Below are 25,618 nucleotides of genomic sequence, written 5' to 3'. Positions count from 1 at the left end.
ATTTTGTATCCAATGTGTGTCTTCCTCATTATATTTTAAGTTCCATGAGAGGAGATGCTGCGTCCATCATTTTACTGCTATAACTTCGGTAACAACAGTTAGAAAATACTCAATAAACATTTATCATTAAATAAATAAATAAACCCAACAAAGAATTAAAAATTAGCAAAATGATTAATTTGTCACAGTGTTTGAACTCCTTCTTTAAATTTGATCGAAAGTCACAGAATTAAAGACCTTCCTTCCCCTTTCTGTCTTCTTTTCTCTTCTTAATTAATTTCTCTACCTCCATCTCATCAAGTAGAATTGAAATCTACTGATGAGTTCTTTCTGCAGATGTAGCTGATTCAAATCTTGAGCCAGGCTCTGCTGAGGCAGCCTGTAAATCACTGGTCTCAGACCACTCTGATACTCCCAGCTCTCATAAACTCTACATTAATAACCCCTGCTTCTCTGTTGGCATAGGAGCCTTCTTACTACCAAGCAAACCCATGATCCATGCCCCAAGAAACAGCCCCTCAGATAGCCTTAGAAAATGCTCCATGTCAGCTGGTCAGCTTCCTGGGACCTTACTTCTGCCTACATTCTCCCTCCTTCATCTTACTATGCTGTTTTGCCTGGTATTCCAGTCTCCTACTTAGAACAAAAGCACATCAAGACAAGATCATATTGGCATAGTAGAAAGATTTATGGAGTTCTGCACTGCTAGTGATATTATAGATGAGTCCTAGGTAGGGCGAGAGGGAGGGAAACCAGAGAAATTTTCCACCAATTTGGAATGTCATTATTCCACAAAAATTAATTTGAGACCAGTCATCATTCTGCTTCTTTTCTGGAAAATATGGTTTTCCCTTGTTTCTGAACAGGAGAAAACAAAATGCCTCACTAAAACAAATACGACTCTAAATCAAGATAGAGACTTCACACCATGAGGCCTCCATGAAAACCTGGAGATCAGATTTATTATATGTACACATCAAAGATAGAGCCAGGCTTCTTCAGAGAGATCCAGTAGGCTTGTCTCAATGGCTTGTTATTGGTCTTTTGAATGACATCTGCCCCTCAAGTAAATATGCTCCTATTCAGGTAACTAAAAATAACTCACTCAATTCTTTTCTCTTATGTTTGTATCTGTTTTCCCATGATCTCTTAAGAAATCTATCCATGGAGGGTGGGGGGATGCGCTGGGGTTGTGGGATGGAAATCCTATAAAATTGGATTGTGATGATTGTTGTACAACTACAAATGTAATAAATTAAGAAATACAAAAAAAGAAATCTATCCAATAAAATGCAGAATTTACTTCTATACAGGCAACTAAGGAAAAATAAAGTTCAAAAGCATTCAAGAAGACTTTCACCCCCAATAGTCCAAAGTTTAGGAGCACAAGTAGACAGTCACAGGTAAACATTTACTATAATTAAAAACACAAAAATGATTAATTTATTCTCCTGTTATGAACTATAAGAACTATCTTTAATTATCCAGTGTTTAGATTTATGTATTCAAGCTTCATTCATGGCACTATAGATATCACGTCTGTTTGGAATGCATTTTCACACCCTCATCTTAGTCATTCCAAGCAATTCATGCCAGAGATTATCCACCCTAAATATGATTTTTTAAAATATATTCCAACATATTACCTTAAAACTTTCCCTCTTTTCCTCTATTCATTACCAGACAATCATTTCAGTATTCCTCTCTTGGGGAAATCAATGTGACTAACAGATTTAGTCCCCAAGAGAAACTAATAATGGGCTGGGTATTGGCCATTTCTGCAGCAACAGTGGGTCACTCTCCTGTGCAGTTAATTAGGTTATTTCCCATTATGAAGAATATTGTATACAGCATTGTCTTTGGGGCAGGAGTGTTTATAGAAATGAAGAGTAAGCCTCCTGAACCACTCTTCTCCTAAAAATGTACATCCTGTGACTGAACAGGCAGGTAGGAAAGATGCTTTTAAATTACAAAATAGCCCCTGTCATGGGTTCTTCCCTCTCCCTATATCCTTCAACTCCCCTTCAATTTTTGCTCCTGTGTAAAATATTGTCAGAAGTTTCCTCCATTCTGAAATATTTTGTCCTTTTATTCTACACCATCTTTTTCCTATTATCAAATTTCAAACACTGAATTATTTTGTCTTATAAAAATTATTACATAACATTTAATATTTTAAATTCTCCTTAATGTAAAGATTTAATATTTTAAATTTCTCCTTAATGTGAAGATTTTTCATGATTCATGTATTTCTGACTATTGTGCCTTCAAACTCGTTTTAAAGTTCATTTTCCATTGTGTAAAGCAGATATCTGACCTCACCTATTCTTACCCTATTTGAGGACCAAATTAAATTTTAAAACAGAAGAAGGAAATCTCAGTCCTCAACCTCTAGGATTCTTGAGTTTTCCTCTCCTTTACTATTATTTTCCTCTTGATTTGATGGCTCTGGCCAATGCCTAGGCTGGGAGGCTATGCACAGATTCAAAAAGATTCTGGCCTTGGGCTAGGGGATAGTACAGAGGAGCTGATGGCTACAAGAGAACTGCTTAAGGACTGGCCAGGTTGTCTGAAGAAATAGGAAAGAGGATTTCGCAGAGCAATATCCAATGAAAAAGAAACGATAGTTCAGAAAGGGAAGGCTGATTTTAATTTAAATGAAAAGAGAACTCAGGGATGAATAAGGTTAGAGTGATTCTATCAAATATAAATAATTCCATCTTTTTTTTTTTTTATTTTCCCACTGTACAGCAAGGGGGTCAGGTTATCCTTACATGTATACATTACAATTACAGTTTTTTCCTCACCCTTTCTTCTGTTGCAACATGAGTATCTAGACATAGTTCTCAATACTATTCAGCAGGATCTCCTTGTAAATCTATTCTAGGTTATGTCTGATAAGCCCAAGCTCCCGATCCCTCCCACTCCCTCCCCCTCCCATCAGGCAGCCACAAGTCTCTTCTCCAAGTCCATGATTTTCTTTTCTGAGATGTTCATTTGTGCTGGATATTAGATTACAGTTATAAGTGATATCATATGGTATTTGCCTCTGTCTTTCTGGCTCATTTCACTCAGTATGAGATTCTCTAGTTCCATCCATGTTGCTGCAAATGGCATTATGTCATCCTTTTTTATGACTGAGTAGTATTCCATTGTGTATACATACCACTTCTTCCGAATCCAATCATCTGTCGATGGATATTTGGGTTGTTTCCATGTCCTGGCTATTGTGAATAGGGCTGCAATGAACATGCGGGTGCATGTGTCTCATTTAAGTAGAGCTTTGTCCGGATAGATGCCCAAGAGTGGGATTGCAGGGTTATATGGAAGTTCTATGTATAGATTTCTAAGGTATCTCCAAACTGTTCTCCATAGTGGCTGTACCAGTTTACATTCCCACGAACAATGCAGGAGGGTTCCCTTTTCTCTACATCCCCTCATCACTTGTTATTTGTGGATTTATGAATGATGGCCATTCTGACTAGTGTGAGGTGGTATCTCATGGTAGTTTTGATTTGCATTTCTTTTATAATCAGTGATGTTGAGCATTTTTTCACATGTTTGTTGGCCATCTGTATATCTTCTTTGGAGAAATGTCCATTCAGGTCTTTTGCCCATTTTTCCATTGATTGATTGGCTTTTTTGCTGTTGGGTTGTACAAGTTGTTTATATATTCTAGAGATTAAGCCCTTGTTGGTTGCATCATTTGAAACTATTTTCTCCCATTCTGAAAGTTGTCTTTTTGTTTTCTTTTTGGTTTCCTTTGCTGTGCCAAAGCTTTTCAGTTTGATTAGGTCCCATGGGTTTATTTTTGCTCTAATTTCTATTGCTTTGGGAGACTGACCTGAGAAAATATTCATGATGTTGATGTCTGAGAGTGTTTTGCCTATGTTTTCTTCTAGGAGTTTGATGGTGTCCTGTCGTATATTGAAGTCTTTCAGCCATTTGGAGTTTATTTTGGTGCATGGTGTGAGGGTGTGTTCTAGTTTCATTGCTTTGCATGCAGCTGTCCAGGTTTCCCAGCAATGCTTGCTGAATAGACTTTCTTTTTCCCATTTTATGTTCTTGCCTCCCTTGTCAAAGATGAATTGACCATAGGTGTCAGGGTTTATTTCCGGATTCTCTATTCTCTTCCATTGGTCTGTCTGCCTGTTTTGGTACCAGTACCACACTGTTTTGATGACTGTGGCTTTGTAGTATTTCTTGAAGTCTGGGAGAGTTATGCCTCCTGCTTGGTTTTTGTTTCTCAGGATTGCTTTGGCGATTCTGGGTCTTTTGTGGTTCCGTATAAATGTTTGGATGGTTTGTTCTAGTTCTGTGAAAAATGTCATGGGTCATTTGATAGGGATTGCATTGAATCTGTAGATTGCTTTGGGTAGTATGGCCATTTTCACAATATTGATTTTCCCAATCCAGGAACATGGAATATCTTTCCATTTCTTTACATCTTCTTTGATTTCTTTGATTAAAGTTTTATCGTTCTTGGCATATAGGTCCTTTACCTCCTTGGTCAGGTGTATTCCGAGGTATTTGATTTTGTGAGGTGCAATTTTAAAAGGTATCGTATTTTTGTATTCCTTATCTAATGTTTCATTGCTGGTATACAGAAATGCAACTGACTTCTGAATGTTCATCTTATATCCTGCCACTTTGCTGAATTTATGAATCAGTTCAAGGAGTTTTGGGGTTGCGTCCTTAGGGTTTTCTAGGTATAGTATCATGTCATCTGCATACAGTGACTGTTTGATCTCTTCTCTTCCTATATGGATGCCTTTTATTTCTTCTGTTTGTCTAATTGCTGTGGCCAGGACTTCCAAAACGATGTTGAAGAGCAGTGGTGAGAGTGGGCATCCCTGTCTTGTTCCAGATTTGAGTGAGAAGGCTTTCAGTTTTTCCCCATTGAGGATTATATTTGCTGTGGGTTTATCATAAATGGCTTTGATTATATTCAGGAATGTTCCCTCTATACCCACTTTGGCGAGGGTCTTGATCATGAATGGATGTTGGACTTTGTCAAATGCTTTTTCTGCGTCTATTGAGATGATCATATCATTTTTGACTTTTTCTTTGTTAATGTGGTGTATGACGTTGATTGATTTGCATATGTTGAACCATCCTTGTGGACCTGGGATGAACCCAACCTGGTCATGGTGTATAATTTTTTTGGTATGTTGTTGGATTCGGTTGGCTAAGATTTTGTTGAGAATTTTTGCATCTATATTCATCAAGGATATTGGGAGATAGTTTTCTTTTTTGGTGGTATCTCTGTCTGGTTTTGGAATGAGGGTGATGGTGGCCTCATAGAATGTCTTTGGGAGTATTCCTTCTTCTTCAACCTTTTGAAAGAGTTTAAGGAGGATGGGCTCCAATTCCTCTTTATATGTTTGATAAAATTCACCTGTGAAGCCATCTGGTCCTGGACTTTTATTTGTAGGGAGTGATTTTATGACCTCTTCAATTTCATTTCTAGTGATTGGTCTGTTCAGTTGGTCTGTTTCTACTTGATTCAGTTTTGGCAGGCTGTAAGATTCTAGAAAATTGTCCATTTCTTCCAGATTGTCAGACTTGTTGCCATACAGTTGTTCATAGTATTCTCTTATGGTTTTTTGTATTTCTGCTGTATCCATTGTGATTTCTCCTTTTTCATTTATAATTTTGGTTATGTGGGTTCTTTCTCTCCTCTTTTTAGTGAGTCTGGCCAGGGGTTTGTCAATTTTGTTCACCTTTTCAAAGAACCAGCTCTTGGTTTTATTAATTTTCTCTATTGTTTTTTGAGTCTCTATTTTATTGATTTCTTCTTTGATCTTTATAATTTCCTTCCTTCTGCTGACTTTAGGCCTTTTTTGTTCTTCTTTTTCTAATTCGTTTCGGTGGAGGGTTAAGTTGTCAATTTGGGATCTTTCTTCTTTTTTGAGAAAGGCCTGGATTGCTATAAATTTCCCTCTGAGCACTGCTTTCGCAGCATCCCATAGATTTTGAGAGGTTGTGTCCTCATTATCACTTGTTTCAAGGTAGTTTTTAATTTCCTTCTTGATTTCCTCATTGACCCATTGGTTTTTGAGTAGCATGTTGTTTAGTCTCCATGGAGTAGGTTTTTTCTCTTTCCTTTTCCCATGGTTGATTTCTAATTTCATGGCATTGTGGTCAGAGAAGATACTTGAGATAATTTCTATGCTCCTAAATTTATTGAGATTCGCTTTGTGTCCCAATGTGTGGTCGATTCTTGAGAATGTTCCATGAGCATCTGAGAAGAATGTGTATTCTGCTTTTTTTGGATGTAGTGTCCTGAAGATATCAATGAAGTCTAACTTTTCTATTGTTTCCTTTAGGATCTCTGTTGCTTTATTGGTTTTCTGTCTAGAGGATCTGTCCATTGATGTGAGGGGGGTATTAAGGTCTCCTAGTATGATTGTATTCTCATCAATATCTCCCTTTATGTCTGTTAATGTTTGTTGTATGTATCTGGGTGCTCCTATATTTGGGGCATATATGTTGACGATAGTAACCTCCTCTCCTTGGATGGATCCCTTAATCATTAAGTAGTGTCCTTCTTTGTCTTTCTTTATGTCTTTTGTTTTAAAGTCCATTTTGTCTGATATGAGCGTTGCGACTCCTGCTTTTCTGTCACATCTATTGGCGTGAAATATTTTTCCCCACCCTTTCACTTTCAATCTATATGTATCTTTTGTCCTAAGGTGAGTTTCTTGTAGGCAGCATACTGAAGGTTTTTGCCTTTTTATCCACTCAGCCACTCTGTGTCTTTTGATTGGGGCGTTCAGTCCATTGACATTTAAGGTGATAATTGATAGATGATTATTTATTGCCATTTGAACCTCATGTTCCAGTTGATTCTATGGTTCTGCATTCTTTCTTTCTTTCTTTCTTTTTTTTTTTTTTTTTTTTTTTTTGGTTGGATGGTCTCCTGTCATTATCTGCTTGAGTGAATTTTTTTTTTTATTTTTTGCAAATGCAATATTTGATTTTGGTTTGTGGTTTCCCTGTTTTTTAAGCATGCTAACCCCTTCCCATAATTGTGTGTTTTAGCCTGATGGTCCTGTAAGTTCAAACACTTCATTACTATATTAAAATTAAGGAGAGAAACATACATACAAACAAAAAGGATTATTTACCTCCTAACATCCCTTGCCCTAATTTTTGGTTTTGATGACTCTTTCTTATTTTTTTCTTTTTAATTTTATTTTGTTTGAAGCATGTTCATGATTAAATATGTATGCTGCCTTATTTGAGTGACTGCTCTCTGATTGCAGTTTCCTCAGTCCTAGTTCTTCCTCTTCTTCTTCTTTTTTTTCCTTTCTTTTCTTTTTCTTCCCTTTCCTTCCTTTCTTTTTGGTTTAGAGAAGCCCTTTCAATATTTCCTTTAACCTGGGTTTTGTGTTGCTGTATTCATTAAGTTTTTGTTTGTTGGGAAAATTTTTTATTTCTCCTTCTATTTTAAATGATATTCTTGCTGGAGAGAGTATTCTAGGTTGCATATTTTTTCCTTTGAGCCCTTTAAATATCTCTTGCCATTCCCTCCTGGCCTGTAGTGTTTCTGTAGAGAAATCAGCTGATATTCTTATGGGGGTTCCCTTGTAGGTAACATTCTGTTTTTCTCTTGCTGCCTTTAGGATCCTCTCTTTATCACTAACTTTTGCCATTTTTATTATGATGTGTCTTGGTGTGGGTCTGTTTGGGTTCAGTTTGTTTGGGGCCCTCTGTGCTTCTTGTATCTTGAACCCAGTATCCTTTAGACTTGGGACGTTTCCAGCGATAATTTCTTCAAATATATTTTCCATCCCCTTATCTTTTTCTACTCCTTCTGGAATTCCTATTATGCGTAGATTGGCCCGCTTTATATTACCCCATAGGTCTCTTATATTGCTTTCCAGTTTTTTGATTCGGTTTTCTGTCTGTTGACCGGATTGAGTGATTTCCATTATTCTATCTTCCATATCACTGATTCGTTCTTCTGCATTATTCATTCTGGTTTTTACTGCCCCTAGTTCAGTTTGCATCTCTGCAAATGAATGTTCTAGTTTTTCTTGGCTCCTCCTTATATTTTCTAGTTGCTTTCTGAGGGTATCTGCATTACTGTGCATATCTTCTCTTAATTCCTTCAGTATTTTCACTATTTCTCTTTTGAACTCCAGGTCTGTCAGACTGCAGAGATCTGTTTCATTGTTGACTGTTTTAGGTGAGTTCTCCTGTTGGTTTGACTGGGGGTTGTTTCTCAGCTTCTTCATCTTGCTTGTTGTTTTCTTTCTCCTGAGGGAGTTGTACTCTCCGTGATTGGGCAGTGTTTGCCTTGTCACTGCCGTGGAATATTTCCTGAGGGCTGGCGTTGTTGGTCAATCTTTTTTGAGGCAGTGTGGCTTTTCTGGAGTGTTGATGGGGCTAACAGTGTTTCTTTGAAGCAGAGGAGGACTTTCTGAGGACAGACAGGACTGGGAGGTCCACACCACGATGGTAGCAGATTTCACTTGGCCATGCAGAGCTTGCTCTGGTGTTTTTAGGCTGTGGGGTTCTTGCAGGGGGTTGGCGGTGTTGGGCAGCTGCTCTTCAGAGGTGCATCACCCCCTGGGGGCTGGAGCAGCTATCTGGGTCTCTGAGAACCTAAGAGGCTCTTCCCTAGGGCAGCCCAACTCAGAAGGACAGCCTGAGAATGTAGGCGGATCTTTTCACAGTCTGGCCGAGCTTGTTGCAGCTTTTCTGGGCTGCAGGGGCTCTTCCAGGGGGCTGGTGGTGCTGAGCAGTTATTTCACGGGAGTGGGGCACCCCCTGCAGGCTTGGGTGGGTAGCAGGGCCGTTGGAGATCCAAGAGGCCCCTCCCCAGGGCAGCCCAACTCAGAAAGACAGTCTTAGATCTTTTCCCGACTCGGCCAGGCTTGTTGCAGCTTTTCTGGGCTGCAGGGGGTCCTTCCTGGAGCTGGCAGTCCTATGCAGCTGGTCCACTAGAGCATCCCCTGGGGGCTTGGGCGGGTAGCAGGGCCGTTGGAAACTGAAGAGGCTCCTCCCCGGGGCAACCCAACTCAGAAAAACTGTCCGAGAATTAGGCCAATCTATTCACAGCCTGGCTAAGCTTGTTCTAGCTTTTCTGGGCTGCAGGCCTTTTCTCGGGGGCTGGTGGTGTTTGGTGCTGCTCTGCGGAAGTGTAGCCCCTCCAAAGGGCAAGCAGTCCTGTGCAGGGACAGCCCCTGCGGTGGTAGGCTTCAGGCAATTGTTTAGGCCAGCCCTCCTGGATGGCAGGCAGCCCCAGGTCTGGTGAGAGCATAGGGCGTGGTGAATGTGGGGGGAGGGGATGCACTGGGAAGCACAGCTTTCTGCTAGCTAGTGGGCCTGTAGGCTTGCTGTGGCATGGGGGGTATTCTATGGGGACCCACCCCTTCTTCTCTCCCCTCCCCAGCATGGGCGCAGACCAGGCTCTTCTCCCAAGTTCCCTCTGATGCAGCTTTCCACTTCCCGCTCCTAGAGTATTGCTCCCTTCCTCTGCGACAGCTGTTTTCTAGTCTCCCAGGCAGTCTCTGCCCCGTCAAATGGTTTCTAGACCTCCCAAGCAGTTTCCGCTCTGCCCCGCCCCCCTAGCCGGGGGACTAATCTCTGGAGCCGAGGTCTCGGTGCCCAGCCCCCACCCAGGCGTCTCAATTTTTGGTGACTGTACCCGTAGTTCAGATGGTCCGTTGGGTTCTTGATCGGTTTTTCCGTACTCCAACTTACTGCTACACTCTCCTCTGCATCTGGAGATTCCTCCGGTTCATTTGATCTTTCCCCCGGTAGGTGACTTTCCAGGGTGCGGGATCCCTTTCTCCTCTGCAGTTCCCTTTCGGGAGCGCCCGTCCCGCTCGGATTCACCTTCTCTCACTATCCTCTTTTCTCCCGTTCTGCCCAATAATATCACGAACTTCTTGCCGTTATGGAGTTTAGGTTCCTCTGCCAGCGATTGGTTGCTGTTCTGTGCGAGTCATTTATTCTGTAGATGTGCTTTTTTTGTTGTGTTTGTGGGAGAGGGCGAGAGTGTCCCCCTACTCCTCCGCCATCTTGTCCTCTCTAATTCTAGCTTTTTAATGACTTTTTCTATATGCAGGTATAGAACATTACTGAGAAAGACCATTAGACTGGAAGTCAGGCTGACTACTAGTGCTGGTTCTGTAAATGTATTGCTGTAAATACACTGGCTAGCCATTTAACACCACTGGGTTGTTCTCCATCTGTAGAATGAAGTAATTGGACGCAGTAATGTTAAAGTTGTTTCCCACTGCTATGCAAACCTATAATTCTAATAATATTGTAATAAATATTTTATAAATACATATATAATCTAATAATATTTTTATAAATATTTTATGAATATATAATATAATATTTTTATAAATATTATATATATATAATCTTATTTAAAGATGTTTCTCTCCAGGTACTGAATAACTGATATATTTTAAATCTCCAACAGGAAAGATGGGAAATTCTACAGGGACTTGACTTCTGAAGAGCTCCTGGGGCTTCACACAGTCACCTGTGTTTCCTAAGAGAGCAGAGAAACCAAGTGTGTAGTCTTTTTCTTCAAACAAGCTCATGGTCAGGAGGACTTCTTCAACAATGATATATACTAATTCCAAATGTTTATAACAGAAAAGGTGGGACCTTCTTTACTTATCTAAATACTCGCATTAGCACATATGTAACTGGGTTATCACCAGGAAGCACAAGATTGTGGAAAGGTATTATGAAATTCAATTCCTCTACATATTTGTGAGGACTAGTATTTTGATTCTTATACGAACAATTTAGTACTTACGTCTAGACAATTCATTCTTCAAATATTCCTTGAGCTTCTTCTATGTGTCAGCCTGTTTCTGTTAAGGGTTACAGTGTTGGACAAAGCAAAAAGTGTCCTTATACAATGTATGAAAAGTTATAAATGTTAGAACTAGGGAAAGTAAAATATTGACTGGAGGTTAAGAGATATTTTAGATTGATTATTTCCTAATTTTTTAGAGGTGAGTCACCTGTCAGCTGAACCACCATGGGCAGCTACCCATTCCATTCTACCAAACCATAGCTACATAAATAGAGCACTCTTAAGTGTTCATAATGTATTGATATATGTCGACTTAAACCATGAGAGGCCACCTAAGCAAAGGTGTGCAATGTTCCACCAGTGCCTCTTTTAATTATTTTATTCTCCTTATTTTTCCTTTTGTTTTCTTTTTAATTCCGTCCCCTGCCTCCCTTTTATTCTCCTGCTCCTTTTGAATCCATCTTCAGTCTTCCTCTTCTTTAGGGCTTCTTTCCTTAGACATGCTACTGACTCTGACTCTACCACATTGATTATGCTTCGTTTTAAATGTTCTGTATTACAATTATACAATTTTAAAATGACTAAAAATTATTATTATAAATAAATTACATTTTACAAATGGAAGCTTTTAGACTTTAGGCTAATAGGCTCATACAGTATGGGATTTTCCACTCTTAAAAACTTAACACTCACACTTCAAGACAAACACCTTTTTGGCAGTACTAACCTAATAATAAGGGAAATTTCCAAGTCTGACAAATAAATTTAGAGACTTTAACTGTTTTTATAAGATGAAACACCACGTTGCTGATGACATATATGAAGTATTGGGTTTATATATTTTGGTTTAGTTTAACAGGATAAAAATTTGATCTTAAGCACTCAACCTGATTCTTCAGCTTCAACTTTATTTTTTCAAAGACACTGAATTGGATGGTGATATCAGGAAGTCACCAAACATCTTCTGCCCAGCAGAATAGAGAGTATTGACATGACATCTTCTAGGGGTGACTTTCTTAATTCTATAGTGCCCCCCAGACTCAATTCCCCACCCAAAATACTTTGTCTTTATGGCCCTGTGACCTGGATGATTTTAATTTGGATAAGAAATCCAATGATAGTAGTATGAATAAATTGAAAATGGTTAAACCAAGTTTTCAGAGAAAATACTTGGCAGGGTATTTCAGAGAACATCTAGGCAAGAGAAGAGAGAAGACAATGTGAAAAATGATCAAGAGACAACAAAGACAATAGTATATTATGGAAGTAAGAAAGGAGTCAAACCTACTTGACTCTGTCTGCTGTATTCTTCCCAAAGTATTATCCCTTCTATCCCATTGCACTTTATTGCCTCTATTTTTGACTACTGATTGTGTCTCTCTTAATATTTCTCACTGCCACATTACTAACCTTCCTCACTCTGATCAGGAAGAAATCACCAGAACATCTGTTTTCCTTATAGATATTTTATGGTTACCAGAATTCATTCCAAATAGCCAACCCTGGCAAAGTGAAACAGGGAGATGCTTTGTTAATTACCTAAATGGAACACCCCATGAAGTTGGAGCTTCATGACAGCTTTATATAAACTCCAAGAGGCTTAATCAGGACACTATAATTATTTAGCTATGTCCTCCTTTTAATAATATCTAAGAATCAAATTCTGACAGTTCATGAAAATGGCTGATTGGATGAGGAAAATGTTGAGTCCTTTAATTGTTCTGTTAGTCTTCCAGTAATTATGAGTGAATCTTTGTTTTCAAACATTTTGATAAGCCAATCCCCAACTCTTCATGTTCTTTGATTTTTTTAATCAAAAAAATCTAACATGTGTACGGAAAAATATATTTCAAAATCTAGAGTATTTTCTTAAAGCTCTAAAAAAATCAAAATCAACTATTGATTTTAAAATTACATATTATACAAACTGCTTACTTTTATGCCTTAATATTACAAAGAAAATTCTTCCAAGTGTTATTATACATTTCTATTAACATTAATTTTAATAACTGTATTACTGTATATATATGCATACATATTTAAACCTAATGTTTGACATTTAAATTGGTCAAAGTTTTACCAGCTGTAAAGTATGATGAGAATTTCACGCAAAAAAAAATTTTTTTCCTATACAAAAAGAACCATAAGGAGTATTATTGCACGAGATGGTATGGATTCAAGATTCTTGATACATGATTTCAAAATATTTTCTTTACCTTTGAAACAGTCTATATCTTCTCCATCAATGTATGAAGGTGCCTATTTCAATGAGCCTTTGTTGGTTTTTGATAAAAACAATTGTAAAACTTTTTACTAACTTAATAGGAAAATTATAGTATTCTATTTCATCTTATTATATATATATATATACACACACACTTGCATAGTGTACATTTCTGAATTCTCTCTTCCTATCATTTGTCCATTGTCTATTATCATTATTATCTATTATCACTATCTATTCGGCCTCAGAGGTTTTATTAAATCATTTGAACTCTCTTTTTATATTATGAACAGATCAACTTTTTGTCTTTCTATAGTGTTTCAAATTCAAGTATGATTTTTGTGGTGGTTTGGGGTAGACTGTTTTAAGCACATGCTGGAAACAGCTTTCGGAGGTATCTTAACTATTATTCTTCATTTCTATACCCATTTCTAACTTTAATTTAATTTTTCCTGATTATATTTTTAAAAGATTTTCTATTTTTTATTTTTTTAAACCACTTTATACTGGTCATATACACTCTTCCAACTTTCTGAAATTGAATATTTTTGTTTTAAATTACTTTTTACTTGAATTTTTTGAGTTTATGTTGTACATTCTTTTCAAACTCCATAAGCTGTCTGATTATTTCATGCATTTGAATAAAAAGAATTTAAAGCAATATATTGCCTCTGAGTGCAGTTTTGCTGTACTAAATGATTTATACCATAGGTTCACATCATTTTGTGTATAGTCTATTATCAATTAAGTAAAAGTACAATTTTAAATTATCAACATTTAACATAACATTTTCAGTACCTCCAAGCTGATTCCTTCTTTCTTTTGTTTCAGATCACTTGAGAGTCTTCCTTTCTTTACAATTCAATGGACCAAATAAATAGTTCTGTGGTAACTGAATTTGTGTTAGTGGGACTTACACAATCCTTAGGAATGCAGTTTTTACTTTTTCTCTTATTCTCTACATTTTATGTGGGAATTATCCTGGGAAACCTCTTTATTGTGTTCACAGTGATTTCTGATTCTCATTTACACTCCCCCATGTATATTCTGCTGGCCAACCTGTCACTCATCGACCTGGGCCTTTCGTCTACCACAGTTCCTAGGATGATCTCTGATCTTTTCAGCGATTGTAAGACCATTTCCTTCCACAACTGCATGATACAAATGTTCTTTATCCATGTTACAGGAGGAGTTGAGATGGTTCTGCTCATAGCCATGGCATATGACAGATACACAGCAATCTGCAAGCCTCTCCATTATCTAACTATAATGAATCCCCAAATGTGCATGCTTTTGGTAGTGGCTGCTTGGATAATGGAGTGACTCATGCTGTCTTTCAGTTTGCCTTTGTCATAAATTTACCTTTCTGTGGACTTAATAATGTGGGGAGCTTTTACTGTGATTTTCCTCGGGTTATTAAACTTGCATGCATAGATAATTATGGACTAGAATTTGTGGTCACAGCCAACAGTGGCTTCACATCTATGGGCACCTTCTTTCTCTTAATTGTATCACACATCTTTATTCTGGTCACTGTCCGACAACATTCTTCAAAGGATTTATCCAAAGCGTTCTTCTCTCTGTCAACTCACATCACTGTGGTGTTTTTGTTTTTCCTTCCTTGCATATTTCTCTATGTGTGGCCTTTCCCTACTAAGTCACTGGATACATTTTTGGCCATTGTGGACTTTGCTGTCACTCCAGTTTTAAATCCTGCCATATACACTTTAAGGAACAGAGATATGAAAGTAGCAATGAGAAGGCTAAGTCAACACGTCGTAAGTTCTAGGGAGATGACATAACAGATTTCACTGATAAGAGAAAAAGATGAATGTCATGGTCCATCCCGCCCCTCATGATCATCATGAACACTATAAAATGTGTACATTTTCATTATTGCCTTTGAAAACTGAGAAGTCTATGGAAAAGGAAGTAGCAAATCAAGGAATTTAATTACATAGAGTTGCAGCAATTTTTGTTAATTTTAAGAATAAAATGTTATATTTCTACCTAAACTACAAATCTAAATTGTAGTTACCACCAATGGCTACATTCGATTTTCACGTGGATATTTTATATTTACAAATAAATGTATATATGTATATACATGTAATTTAACTTCATCAGTACTGTCAACTGATAGTAAGTGTAAATAGAAATTAATTAATATTTCTTATGGAAATTATGTGAATCCAATGGATAGAATATGGGTTTATATAAACCAGCAGACATTAAAATTGAGGAGGAAACAATGTCCATCCTAATTGTACTTTAAGTTAGACAAATAGGAAGATCAACACTATCACTATGTTAAAATCTTAAGAACTGTTTTCAGGATTTGATTGTTAATGTGTTTTGCACAATGTTATTTTTATAAATAGACTCTAAAACCTTCTATAAAGCAAAATTTGCCTATGTTCCATTGTTTCAATATTGTTCAAAATACTCCTTGATTCAGTCTTTAAAAAATCTACAACTTTAGGAGTTCCCATCATGGCACAGTGGTTAATGAATCCAACTAGGAACCATGAGGTTGAGGGTTTGATCCCTGGCCTTGCTCAGTGGGTTAAGGATCTGGTGTTGTTGTGCTCTGTGGTGTAGTTTGCAGACACTGCTTGGATCCTGCATTGCTGTGGCTCTGGTGTAGGCCAGTGGCTACAGTTCCAATTAGACCCCTAGCCTGGGAACCTCCATATGCCACGGGAAGTGGCCCTAGAAAAGGCCAAAAAAAAAAAAAAAAAAAAAAAAAAAGAAAGAAAATCCACAATTTTAGAAGTATTTGAAGGGATTTATTTCCTAGAGGAGCATAATCCAATCAGCTCTTATTTGATGTGCTCATTCTTAAACTAGGTGCTTAGGACAAAGAAGATGATTGACACCTTCCAGGTAAAATCTGGAAAATCTGGTGATTAAAGAGCATAACTGAGAGATTGCTTGGGTGTCTTTCTATGTCTAAGTCAAGGGACATTAATTATGGTAACTCATCTTAGTTTTAACCACTGCATGGTAATTGAAGCTGCTCAATAAAATGATAAATGATCAGAATTGGGACTTTCTGATTATTGGTCAAAGTATTTTTCCTGTATTTTCTCCACAAATCCTTAGCTATCCCCTTTTTACAAAATCTAAAGCATTATTGTTTATTGTTTTAACATGTATGGATTTTAATTTCATAGTTTTATCTTGTTTTACTATAATTCTTATCATTTACCTTTAGATTCAGTGAAGGCCATACAAATACCTAAGTGAGCCCACAAACTGTGACAATAGCCCTTAACTCAGAAAGGTTTTGTGTATTTCCTCACGGGAAAACTTGTGAGACTATAAGAGTTGATCTTAGTAGCTCAAGTTTAGGCTACTTCCAAGATCTCCTTACCTGCCTCTGATCATTTTCATAAATGGCTCTAAATTAACCAAATGATTTACTAAGCAGGACAATGTATATGGATTTTATTCTCTTTGAAATTTTGTACTTCATGATAAAGGTGGAAAAAAAAGGAAAATCAGCACATTTCTTTGCTCTGAAAATTGCTATATCTTTTCCAGTAATGAAGGAGGTAGGTGGAATGTGAAAGTGAAATATATTAGCAAAACTAACCAAGTCATAGCATTTTATGGACAATGAGATACTTCTATCAATGGCATGTGTATTTTCAGGAAAAATGGAACAATAATGAGGTTGGCTTAAATACTTAGAAGAGTTAATATGAATAATATTAACAAGGATAGTACTTCTTGTGTTATACAACTTAGTGTTATACAAGCATTATAAGTATAAGGCTCTTCTCCAGATGGTCCTTTTTTTGGTGGTCCTTTTCCCCATATTTCTCCAAATCTGGTGTTCTCTTTTCTACGTTATTACCCTCCTTCATACAATTGCAGTGAAACCTAGTTTGGGGGCTTTTCTTTCACATAAAGGTATAATTCCAACTCTTAGAAGTTTGTTTGTTTTTGTTTTTGTTTTTTTTTTTTTTTGAGAGCTTTTCATACAATATACAGTGAACTAATTTTTAAAACAGGAAACCTAGAGGCCAGAGATTCTGAATGACATACCCAAGTTCACACAGTGGATTTTTGCTAGAACCTTCAAGTCTCATGACTTCAATCTCAGTGAAATTTATAGACTTAAGGTGTTTTTCTTTAAATAGGGGGAAAAGATATTTAAGACAAACATATAGCAGTCTAATGGTTGACTTTCTAAGCTTAATCTAGTGTGCATGGAGAAGGGTTTTTTTGTTCAATTTTAGCTGACTGCTCCTGGTTGCTACCACCAATGTGTAAGATTTTGATTACACCAACGTGTAGGATTTATTCAATAAACCTAATGTGTAACTTAGAAGCAATACAATTCTTCTAATTATTTCTTAAATAATTTTTGAAGAGTCAGAGATAAGCTTATAAAGGGGACCCTGTGCTTATGTAGCAAACTGTCCCACTCTAACTGAGGACTCCACATTATCATTTTATCCTCAGTAGCATATACTTAGGAAATGAGATGTCTTAACTAAGCAAGCAAGGAATTCCTTTTGCTAAAGAATAGCATATCTGAATTCTTACTGTTATCATGGTAGAAAATCAATTTGCTACAAATGAGAATCTTTTGGAAATTCATTATCCTTGTTACATAACCTATAGAAAGAGAACTATCAAGTTTGTTCTTCTCTTTAAATAAAATAAAATGGTTTCACATCAGTAGATATCCAGGTTCAATTCTAAATTGGAATTTTAGAATTCCTTGATTCTAAAGAAACATTCCCACCGAGTCATGTCAGAAATGGTCTCAAAATAGGAATCCCATTCTCTTTATTGTTGATGATTATTATGATTATATTTATTACTGTGCTAATAAGCAGAGGGGGACTAAAATGAGTGTTTATGACTTGTTTTACTATTAGATTTCTTTTTATACTCAGAAATAAAGTCAGAACTGCTAAATATTTATAGGACATTAAAAAGAGGAACATGGAGATTTATACGGATATTTAATATGGATAGGGCTAAGAGATGGATAAGGAAGAAAAAATATAATATCCAAGGGCCATGGAATAACTAATTAGATAAGTACTGAAGAGTAATAATACTACTCCCCCAAGAAATTTGATGAGTAACACTCTATTGCTTCTTCTCTCCCTGACACCCATCAATTTCCACTCCTCTCTTTTACTCTTTACTTGCCTTTTAACTCCTATACTTCATCCTACAAGTATTCTCATGGCCATGCTTCTCCTTCAAGATACCAATCCATTTTCTACTTCACTTACTTCAAAACTTCTAGACGGAGTGAGTACTCACTTGCTCTCCTCAGTATACAAGGTAACGGCCTTCTCACCTCATGTCCAACAACCACTTTTCAGGCTGTGACATAGCAGATATCAACTTATAAAGATATCCCAACAATATCTCTACATGTCATTATCATCACCCTTTACCTTCTTCAAATGTTATCCTTGTTTCTAAAAGTTCTCTGTATAGTACATATTGCCATACTAGTTTTTCTTCTTATTATTATCAGAATTAAAGACATGTCAATGCTTGCAATCACTCAGAATAAACATACTGGCATTATCTTTTTGCTTAAATTCCCACTTCATGTTGAGACATGTCCAGATATTATCATCTTAATAATGGATATTATGTATATTAAACAATTGCTCATAATTCCTCCATAGTTCTTCACTGTCTACATAATAATACACTAATCCTATAAGAGGCATTCCAGATTCCTTTTTCAATTTCATCTACTATTAAAGCTCCTTCACATTGCTCTCAGCAAACATTTTCCTCCACTTTTTCATTCTTCTCCTTTTAACCTCTTTCTGTCATTTTTTAAATATAATTTTTGTTATATTGTTCACCTTTAATTCATTTTATTTTGACTTAACTCTATCTTCTAGGCATTTTCATATTGCCATTCTTAGCTATAAATTCTATCAGGTATAAATTCTTATAACTTCTCTTTAGACTCCTTAGAATTTTAAACTTCCATAAGCCTGAATCTCTACATCTCTCTTAGCTTTTATGTTGCTATCCGGCTTCTGACAGATTATGAAAAATATTTTGGAATTGTGCCCCACATTCAGTACTTATAGATTATTAGAATAGTAGGGAACAGAGGAATACAGGAAAGAGAAATCTTGCTATGATTGTTATTTCTTAGAATACAAGTAAATTTTTAAATGACTGGAGGAGCCAGGGTTCTTCTATGAATCAGAAGTGATAAATTTTACTACCAATAATTATATAAATCTATGTGCAATTACTAAATAGCAAAAACTGCGCAAAATACTTTGCATTTACTACTTAATTTGAAATTCATAATAACCACAAGAAGGAGTATAATGGTATTCATGTTTAAAAAATGGTAAAAATAAGTATTAAAAAGGATGAATTCAAGATCCACAGATACATACATAACCCACAGACTGCAAGTACCTCACTCAGCAAAACTGTGAATGAGGATTTGTTTTAATTTGATAGAAAAGTTTCCAATAACTGTACACAAAATTATGGTAATGGACAACTAAGCCACTAAAATACCTTCTCAAAAATGTATAGCATAAAAAGCCTTTGTAAATATGAATATCATACAATTTTGTATGTATTTAAGAGCTAAAATATGGTCCACAGAATATGAACTGTTATGAAGTTCAAGAAAAAAGGATATAAATGCAGGGTGATATATAGACAAATCTGGTGGAGAGGGTAACATGAAGAAAATATTTTATGAGGAATAAGCCTAACTAAGTGAAACACTATGACCTGGATAACTGGACTATAAACTGTATTCAGGGAATGAGTGTGGGATAAAATGCTGCATTTAGATGTGGAATGTGGGATAAAATGGTGTGCACTCTGAAAGCCTTTATATAACAAACCATAGAATGTCATTGTGAGTGTGAGCAGAATGACACAAAATGAGGCTTTGAATTTAAATGCAGTAATTCTGACTTCTTCTCACTCCCTTCTCTAAGGTAACTACAGAAACTATTTCCTGGCATGAATCAATAAGTGAAACAAATCACTCCATGGTGACTGAGTTCATTTTTCTGGGACTCTCCAATTCTCAGGAACTCCAGACTTTTCTATTTGTGTTCTTTTTGGTATTCTATGTAGGAATTGTATTTGGAAACCTTCTTATTGTCCTAACTGTGGCTTCTGATTCTCACCTTCACTCCCCCATGTATTTCCTATTGGCCAACCTCTCACTCATTGATCTGTGCCTGTCTTCAGTCACAGCCCCCAAGATGATTGCTGACTTTTTCAGAAAATGCAAGGTTATCTCATTCAAGGGCTGCCTTGCTCAGATATTTCTCCTTCACTTCTTTGGTGGGAGTGAGCTGGTGATCCTTATAGCCATGGCCTTTGACAGATATGTGGCCATCTGTAAACCCCTTCGCTACACCACAATTATGTCTAGCAATGTATGTGTTGGCATTGTTGCTGCTGCATGGGGAACTGGCTTCCTCCACTCAGTGAGCCAGTTGGCCTTTGCAGTGAACTTAACTTTCTGTGGTCCCAATGAGGTTGATAGCTTTTATTGTGACCTTCCTAGGGTCATCAAGCTTTCTTGTACAGACACCTATAGGTTGGATATCATGGTCATTGCTAACAGTGGTGTGCTCACTGTGTGTTCTTTTGTTCTCCTAATCATCTCATACACTGTCATCCTAGTGACCATCCAGCATCTCCCTTCACAGAAGTCATCCAAGGCTCTGTCTACTTTGACTGCTCATATCACAGTAGTTCTTTTGTTCTTTGGACCATGTATCTTCATTTATGCCTGGCCGTTCCCCATTAAATCATTAGATAAATTCCTTGCTGTGTTTTATTCTGTGGTCACTCCTCTTTTAAACCCAATTATATACACACTGAGGAACAAAGACATGAAGACTGCAATGAAACGGCTCAGAAAATGGAATATGAATTCTAGGATAAAGCCTTAGATCTCCTATAACTGTTAAGACTAATATAGGATAATGACATGGTATATATTGAAGTGAGTAAATCACTTAGTAAATTTCATGAAAATTATACCTTCTGTTTTCCTATTCCTTAGCAACTGTCGAAGCACATTCACATACACAGCCTCAATGTATTCTTTGATAATCCTGTAATCGTTATTTTTTTTTCCCTTTATGTCCAAACAACTTATGAAAGATCCCAGGCCAGGCACTGAATATGAGCCATGGCTATAGCAATGCTGGATACTTTGACCAACTGTGCTGGGTCCAGGATCAAACCTATGCCTCTGTAGCAACCTGAGCCATCGCAGTTGGATTTTCAACCCATTGCATCACAGTGGGAATTCTGTAATTGTTCTATTTTTGAATTCAGATGCAGTTAATATTATACTTACAAAATATGATCTCACTTATTCTTAGAACGATGAAATGCATAAATATCTTAGTATTCCTATACTCCTGTGCCTTCCTGAATGTTTCTAAGGGTAACAGAAACCAGGTTGACTTATGATTGTTTTTTAAATTGGTATTTGGTTCATTTTCATTAAAAACATGATGGAAGCAACTGCAATAAACCTAACTCAAAAAAAAACATGCTTGGTAATAAGGAATACATATATATATATATGTCAACTTTTAAGAGGTTTAAAAAAGAAACTCCTCCCATTTATAACAGCCCCACTACTGTCACTGTAACAACCCATAATCCATGAATATATTATCAAGAATGACAGGAAGAGTGAGTCTCCCAACATAAAATTTGCCTTGTAGGCAACATGACATCTTGCAGTATACAACAATAGCCCATAAGCATTAAAAAATATTTAGAATATTCGAGTCTCTCAACCTATTGGTACAAAATGTTTCATTTGGATCCATCCATGTCATTTTTTATTGTTAGCTTTTATGAATATAAGCTTTGAAGTCAAAAAGAGATGGGTTCAACTCTACTTACACCTTACTAATCATAACTTTAAGTACATTAGCTTTCCTAAGATTCAGTTTCTACATGTGGAGAAGAGAGATAATAATACTTATCTTATGAGGGATAATGAGACAATAGATTTTAATCAGATAAATAATGAATTTTATGGCATATTTTCATGACAATAAATATAAGTACTATTATTACTATATAAAACCTATATGTCAACAAGCAAGAGTTCTCAGCTTTTATCCCAATGTTCTTGAGGAATATGACACAATAAAATATTAACAATTGTAATGGAAATCTGTATATTTATCTGCAAGTCTGAAGTGTGTAATCATGCAGTATATTCCACCATCCTAAGAAAACATGCCAAAAATTCAAGGTAGAAGTAGAAGAAAATACAGTTGAAAAAAGCTTGAAAAATGATGCTAATAAATAACTCTCCTCTCTAGATAGAATTACCCAACCAGGTTAAAACTGGAGATTAAATATTTTAAGTAAAAAATGAATATAATGTTTTAAGATGTGGCTTGAAGCAACAGATAAAGAGGATCAGATAATAAGAGAGTTAAAACTTTTTACTGCAGGAGGAAAAAAGAACAATAATCCCATAAATAAGTTAAAAACACATAAGAAAATTAGTACTTGAGATAATAAATCAATGGGAAAAGGGCCTATTAATGTGTTGGTGGAATAACTGGATAGAAATATGGGAAAAGATACATAGTATCTATTCACTACACCATGTGCCAGAACAATTTCTAAGTGAATAAAAGAATAATTTTTAAAAACTATACATCTATTATAAGAAAATATAAGTTTATATCTTAGTTTATGAATGATAAATACTGATAATATTGAATACAAGAATAATATTTTAAATGCATGTTAAAACTGAGAAAGTAAAAAAGATGAAACAGATTCTAGAGGAATGATTTACAACTCACATCACAAAGAACAGAGCTATAGTTTAAAAAAAAAACTTCTAAAAAGATACCAATGTACACAGAAAAATTGGAAAAATGTATGAATTTACAGTTCATACACAAGAAGATAAAAATAAAATTCAAATATAAAAAAATGTTTAATCTGTCATGTTAAGATATTATGAAGAGTAAAACTAAGCCGAAATAGCAGTTTTGACTTCTCAAGCATCAAATATCTGACATCAATATTAAAGAAGGCTTATTGGTTAAGTTGTGCAGAAGGGGAGCTCACATGCATTATTTTATTTTTTATTTATTTATTTGTCTTTTTGTCTCTTTAGGGCTACACCGCGTGGCATATGGAGGTTTCCAGGCTAGGGGTTGAATTGGAGCTGTAGCCGCCAGCCTATGTCACAGCCACAGCAACGCAGGATCGGAGCCTCATCTGTGACATACATCACAGCCCACAGCAATGCAAGATCCTTAACCCATTGAGCGAGGACAGGGATCAAACCCACGTCCTCATGGATGCTACTCGGGTTCCTTAACTGCTGAGCTAGGAGGGGAACTCCTCATAGGTATTATTTATGAGTATACAAAATAATACAACATCACAGCAAGATAATATCCACAAATATTATAATATTACTAGCTTTTGACACAGAAATCCTAATTCTACCTTAAGGATACATTTGTGAAAATACCAAATAACCAATGTACAAGGTTACTTGTTGAAGCATTGTTTTTAATAGCAAAAGAACAGAAATTATTCAATTGACAATCAATAAGAACTACCTAAATTAATTGCATAAATTATACATGGTGGAACATAAAGCAACTACTAAAATGTTGAAGAGTACCTCTAAATACTGCCCTGGAGGAATCTATATGGCATGTGTAAAGTGAAAACACTAAGGTGGGAAGAATGACACTAGCATACTAATTTTTGTGTTAAAATTGAGATACATATATTTAGACTTATATGTATATATAATTATAAATATATACATCATGAGAAACAAAAAAAATTTAAATATTTTCTTATAGAAGGAAGAAGGAAAGCAAGTAAGGGACAGGAATAAATGCTGCACTATTCTGAATATGTCCTATTTTGTACTTTTGACTTTGAAATCATGTATGTGTTCACATAATTTTAAATTAAAAGTAGCAATCTCTAAAAGTGCACTTCAAACCAAAACAGGTGATTTAATGGTATCTGTGTGTGTGTGTGCGTGCACTCTGGTGTGCATGAATTGTCTATAATATGGAAATAAAAAGATATTTCATGTCTAACCACAACTAAAATTCAATTTTTGACTCAATTGTTTTTTTTAATTGTTACTTCCCAATAAAATTTTCTTTCTACTATACAGCATGGTGACCCAGTTACACATACATGTACACATTCTTTTTGTCACATTATCAGGCTCCATCATAAGTGGCTAGACATACTTCCCAGTGCTACACTGCAGAACCCCATGGCTAATCCATTCCAAAGGCAACAGTTTGCATCTATCAACCCCAAGCTCCCCATCCATTGCACTCCCTCCTCCTCCCCCTTGGCAACCACAAGTTTATTCTCCAAGTCCATGATTTTCCTTTCTGTGGAAAGTTTCTTTGTGCTGTATATTAGATTCCAGATATAAGTGATATCATATGCTATTTGTCTTTCTCTTTCTGACTTACTTCACTCAGGATGAGAGTCTCTAGTTCCATTCATGTTGCTGCAAATGGCATTATTTCGTTCTTTTTTATGGCTGAGTAGCATTCCATTGTGTATATATATATCATTCTAATCCAGTCATTCGTAGATGAACATTTGGGTTGTTTCCGTGTCTTGATTATTGTGAATAGTGCTGCAATGAACATGCGGGTACATGGGCCTTTTTCAAGCAAAGTTTTGTCCAGATGTATGCCCAAGAGAGGAATTACTGTGTCATATGGTAGTCCTATGCATAGATATCTAGGGTACCTCCGTACAGATCTCCGTAGTGGTTGTACCAGCTTACATTCCCACCAACAGTGCGAGAGGGTTCCCTTTTCTCCGCAACCCCTCCAGCGTTTGTTATTTGAGGACTTATTAATGATGGCCATTCTGACTGGTGTGAGGTGCTATATCATGGTAGTTTTTGATTTGCATTTTTCTAATAATCAGGGATGTTGCACATTTTTTCATGTGCTTGTTGGCCATCTGTATATCTTCCTTGGAGAAATGTCTACTCAGGTCCTTTGCCCATTTTTCCATTGGGTTGTTGGCTTTTTTGCTGTTGAGCTGTATAAGTTGCTTGCATATTTTAGAGATTAGGCCCTTGTCAGTTGCATCATTTGAAACTATTCTCTCCCATTCTGTAAGTTGTCTTTTTGTTTTCTTTTTGGTTTTCTGGGCCATGCCAAAGCTTGTCAGTTTGATTATGTCCCATTGGTTTATTTTTGCTTTTATTTCTGTGGCTTTGGAAGACTGACCTGGGAAAACATTTGTAAGGTTGATGTCAGAAAATGTTTTTACCTATCTTCTCTTCCAGGAGTTTGATGGTGTCTTGTCTTATACTTAAGTCTTTCAGCCATTTTGAGTTTATTTTGGTGCATGGTGTGAGGGTGTGTCCTAGTTTCATTGATTTGCATGCAGCTGTCGAGGTTTCTCAGCACCATTTGCTGAAAAGACTGTCTTTTTTTCCCGTTTTATGTTCTTGCCTCCCTTGTCAAAGATTAATTGACCATAGCTGTCTGGGTTTATTTCTGGATTCTCTCTTCTGTTCCATTGGTCTGTGTGTCTGGGAGAGT

The 25,618-nt window shown here is 36.4% G+C and overlaps 1 protein-coding gene, 1 long non-coding RNA gene and 1 pseudogene across 3 annotated transcripts in view; 2 read left to right on the top strand and 1 right to left on the bottom strand.

The window, feature by feature from the left end:
- The window catches only part of LOC146401733 (uncharacterized), a 279,104-nt gene that overhangs the window by 156,224 nt on the left and 97,262 nt on the right, over positions 1-25,618 (bottom strand). The gene's annotated exons all lie outside the window — the stretch shown is intronic.
- Positions 11,214-14,821, top strand: LOC110259130 (olfactory receptor 4F6-like; annotated as a pseudogene). The gene has a single exon (XR_014811489.1). The product of XR_014811489.1 is annotated as an olfactory receptor 4F6-like (transcript).
- On the top strand, positions 19,994-20,962 carry LOC110259131 (olfactory receptor 4F4-like). Its single transcript, XM_084970315.1, has one exon. The coding sequence runs from the start codon at positions 20,045-20,047 to the stop codon at positions 20,960-20,962; it is 918 nt and encodes a 305-aa protein (XP_084826441.1). The 5' UTR covers positions 19,994-20,044.

This window comes from Sus scrofa, chromosome 7, assembly GCF_054392235.1.
Source record: "Sus scrofa isolate SSC_HxYL_T2T_F1_AM1 chromosome 7, Sscrofa_HxYL_maternal_Yorkshire_Landrace_v2.0, whole genome shotgun sequence".
In the NCBI taxonomy this organism is placed as follows: Eukaryota; Metazoa; Chordata; class Mammalia; order Artiodactyla; family Suidae; genus Sus; species Sus scrofa.
The sequence above is the reverse complement of the archived record's forward strand: the minus strand, read 5'-3'. Positions and strand labels throughout refer to the sequence as shown.

Coding starts and splice junctions, on each gene's coding strand:
- LOC110259131 (XM_084970315.1), top strand. CDS start 20,045: ATGGTGACTGAGTTCATTTTTCTGGGACTCTCCAATTCTCAGGAACTC.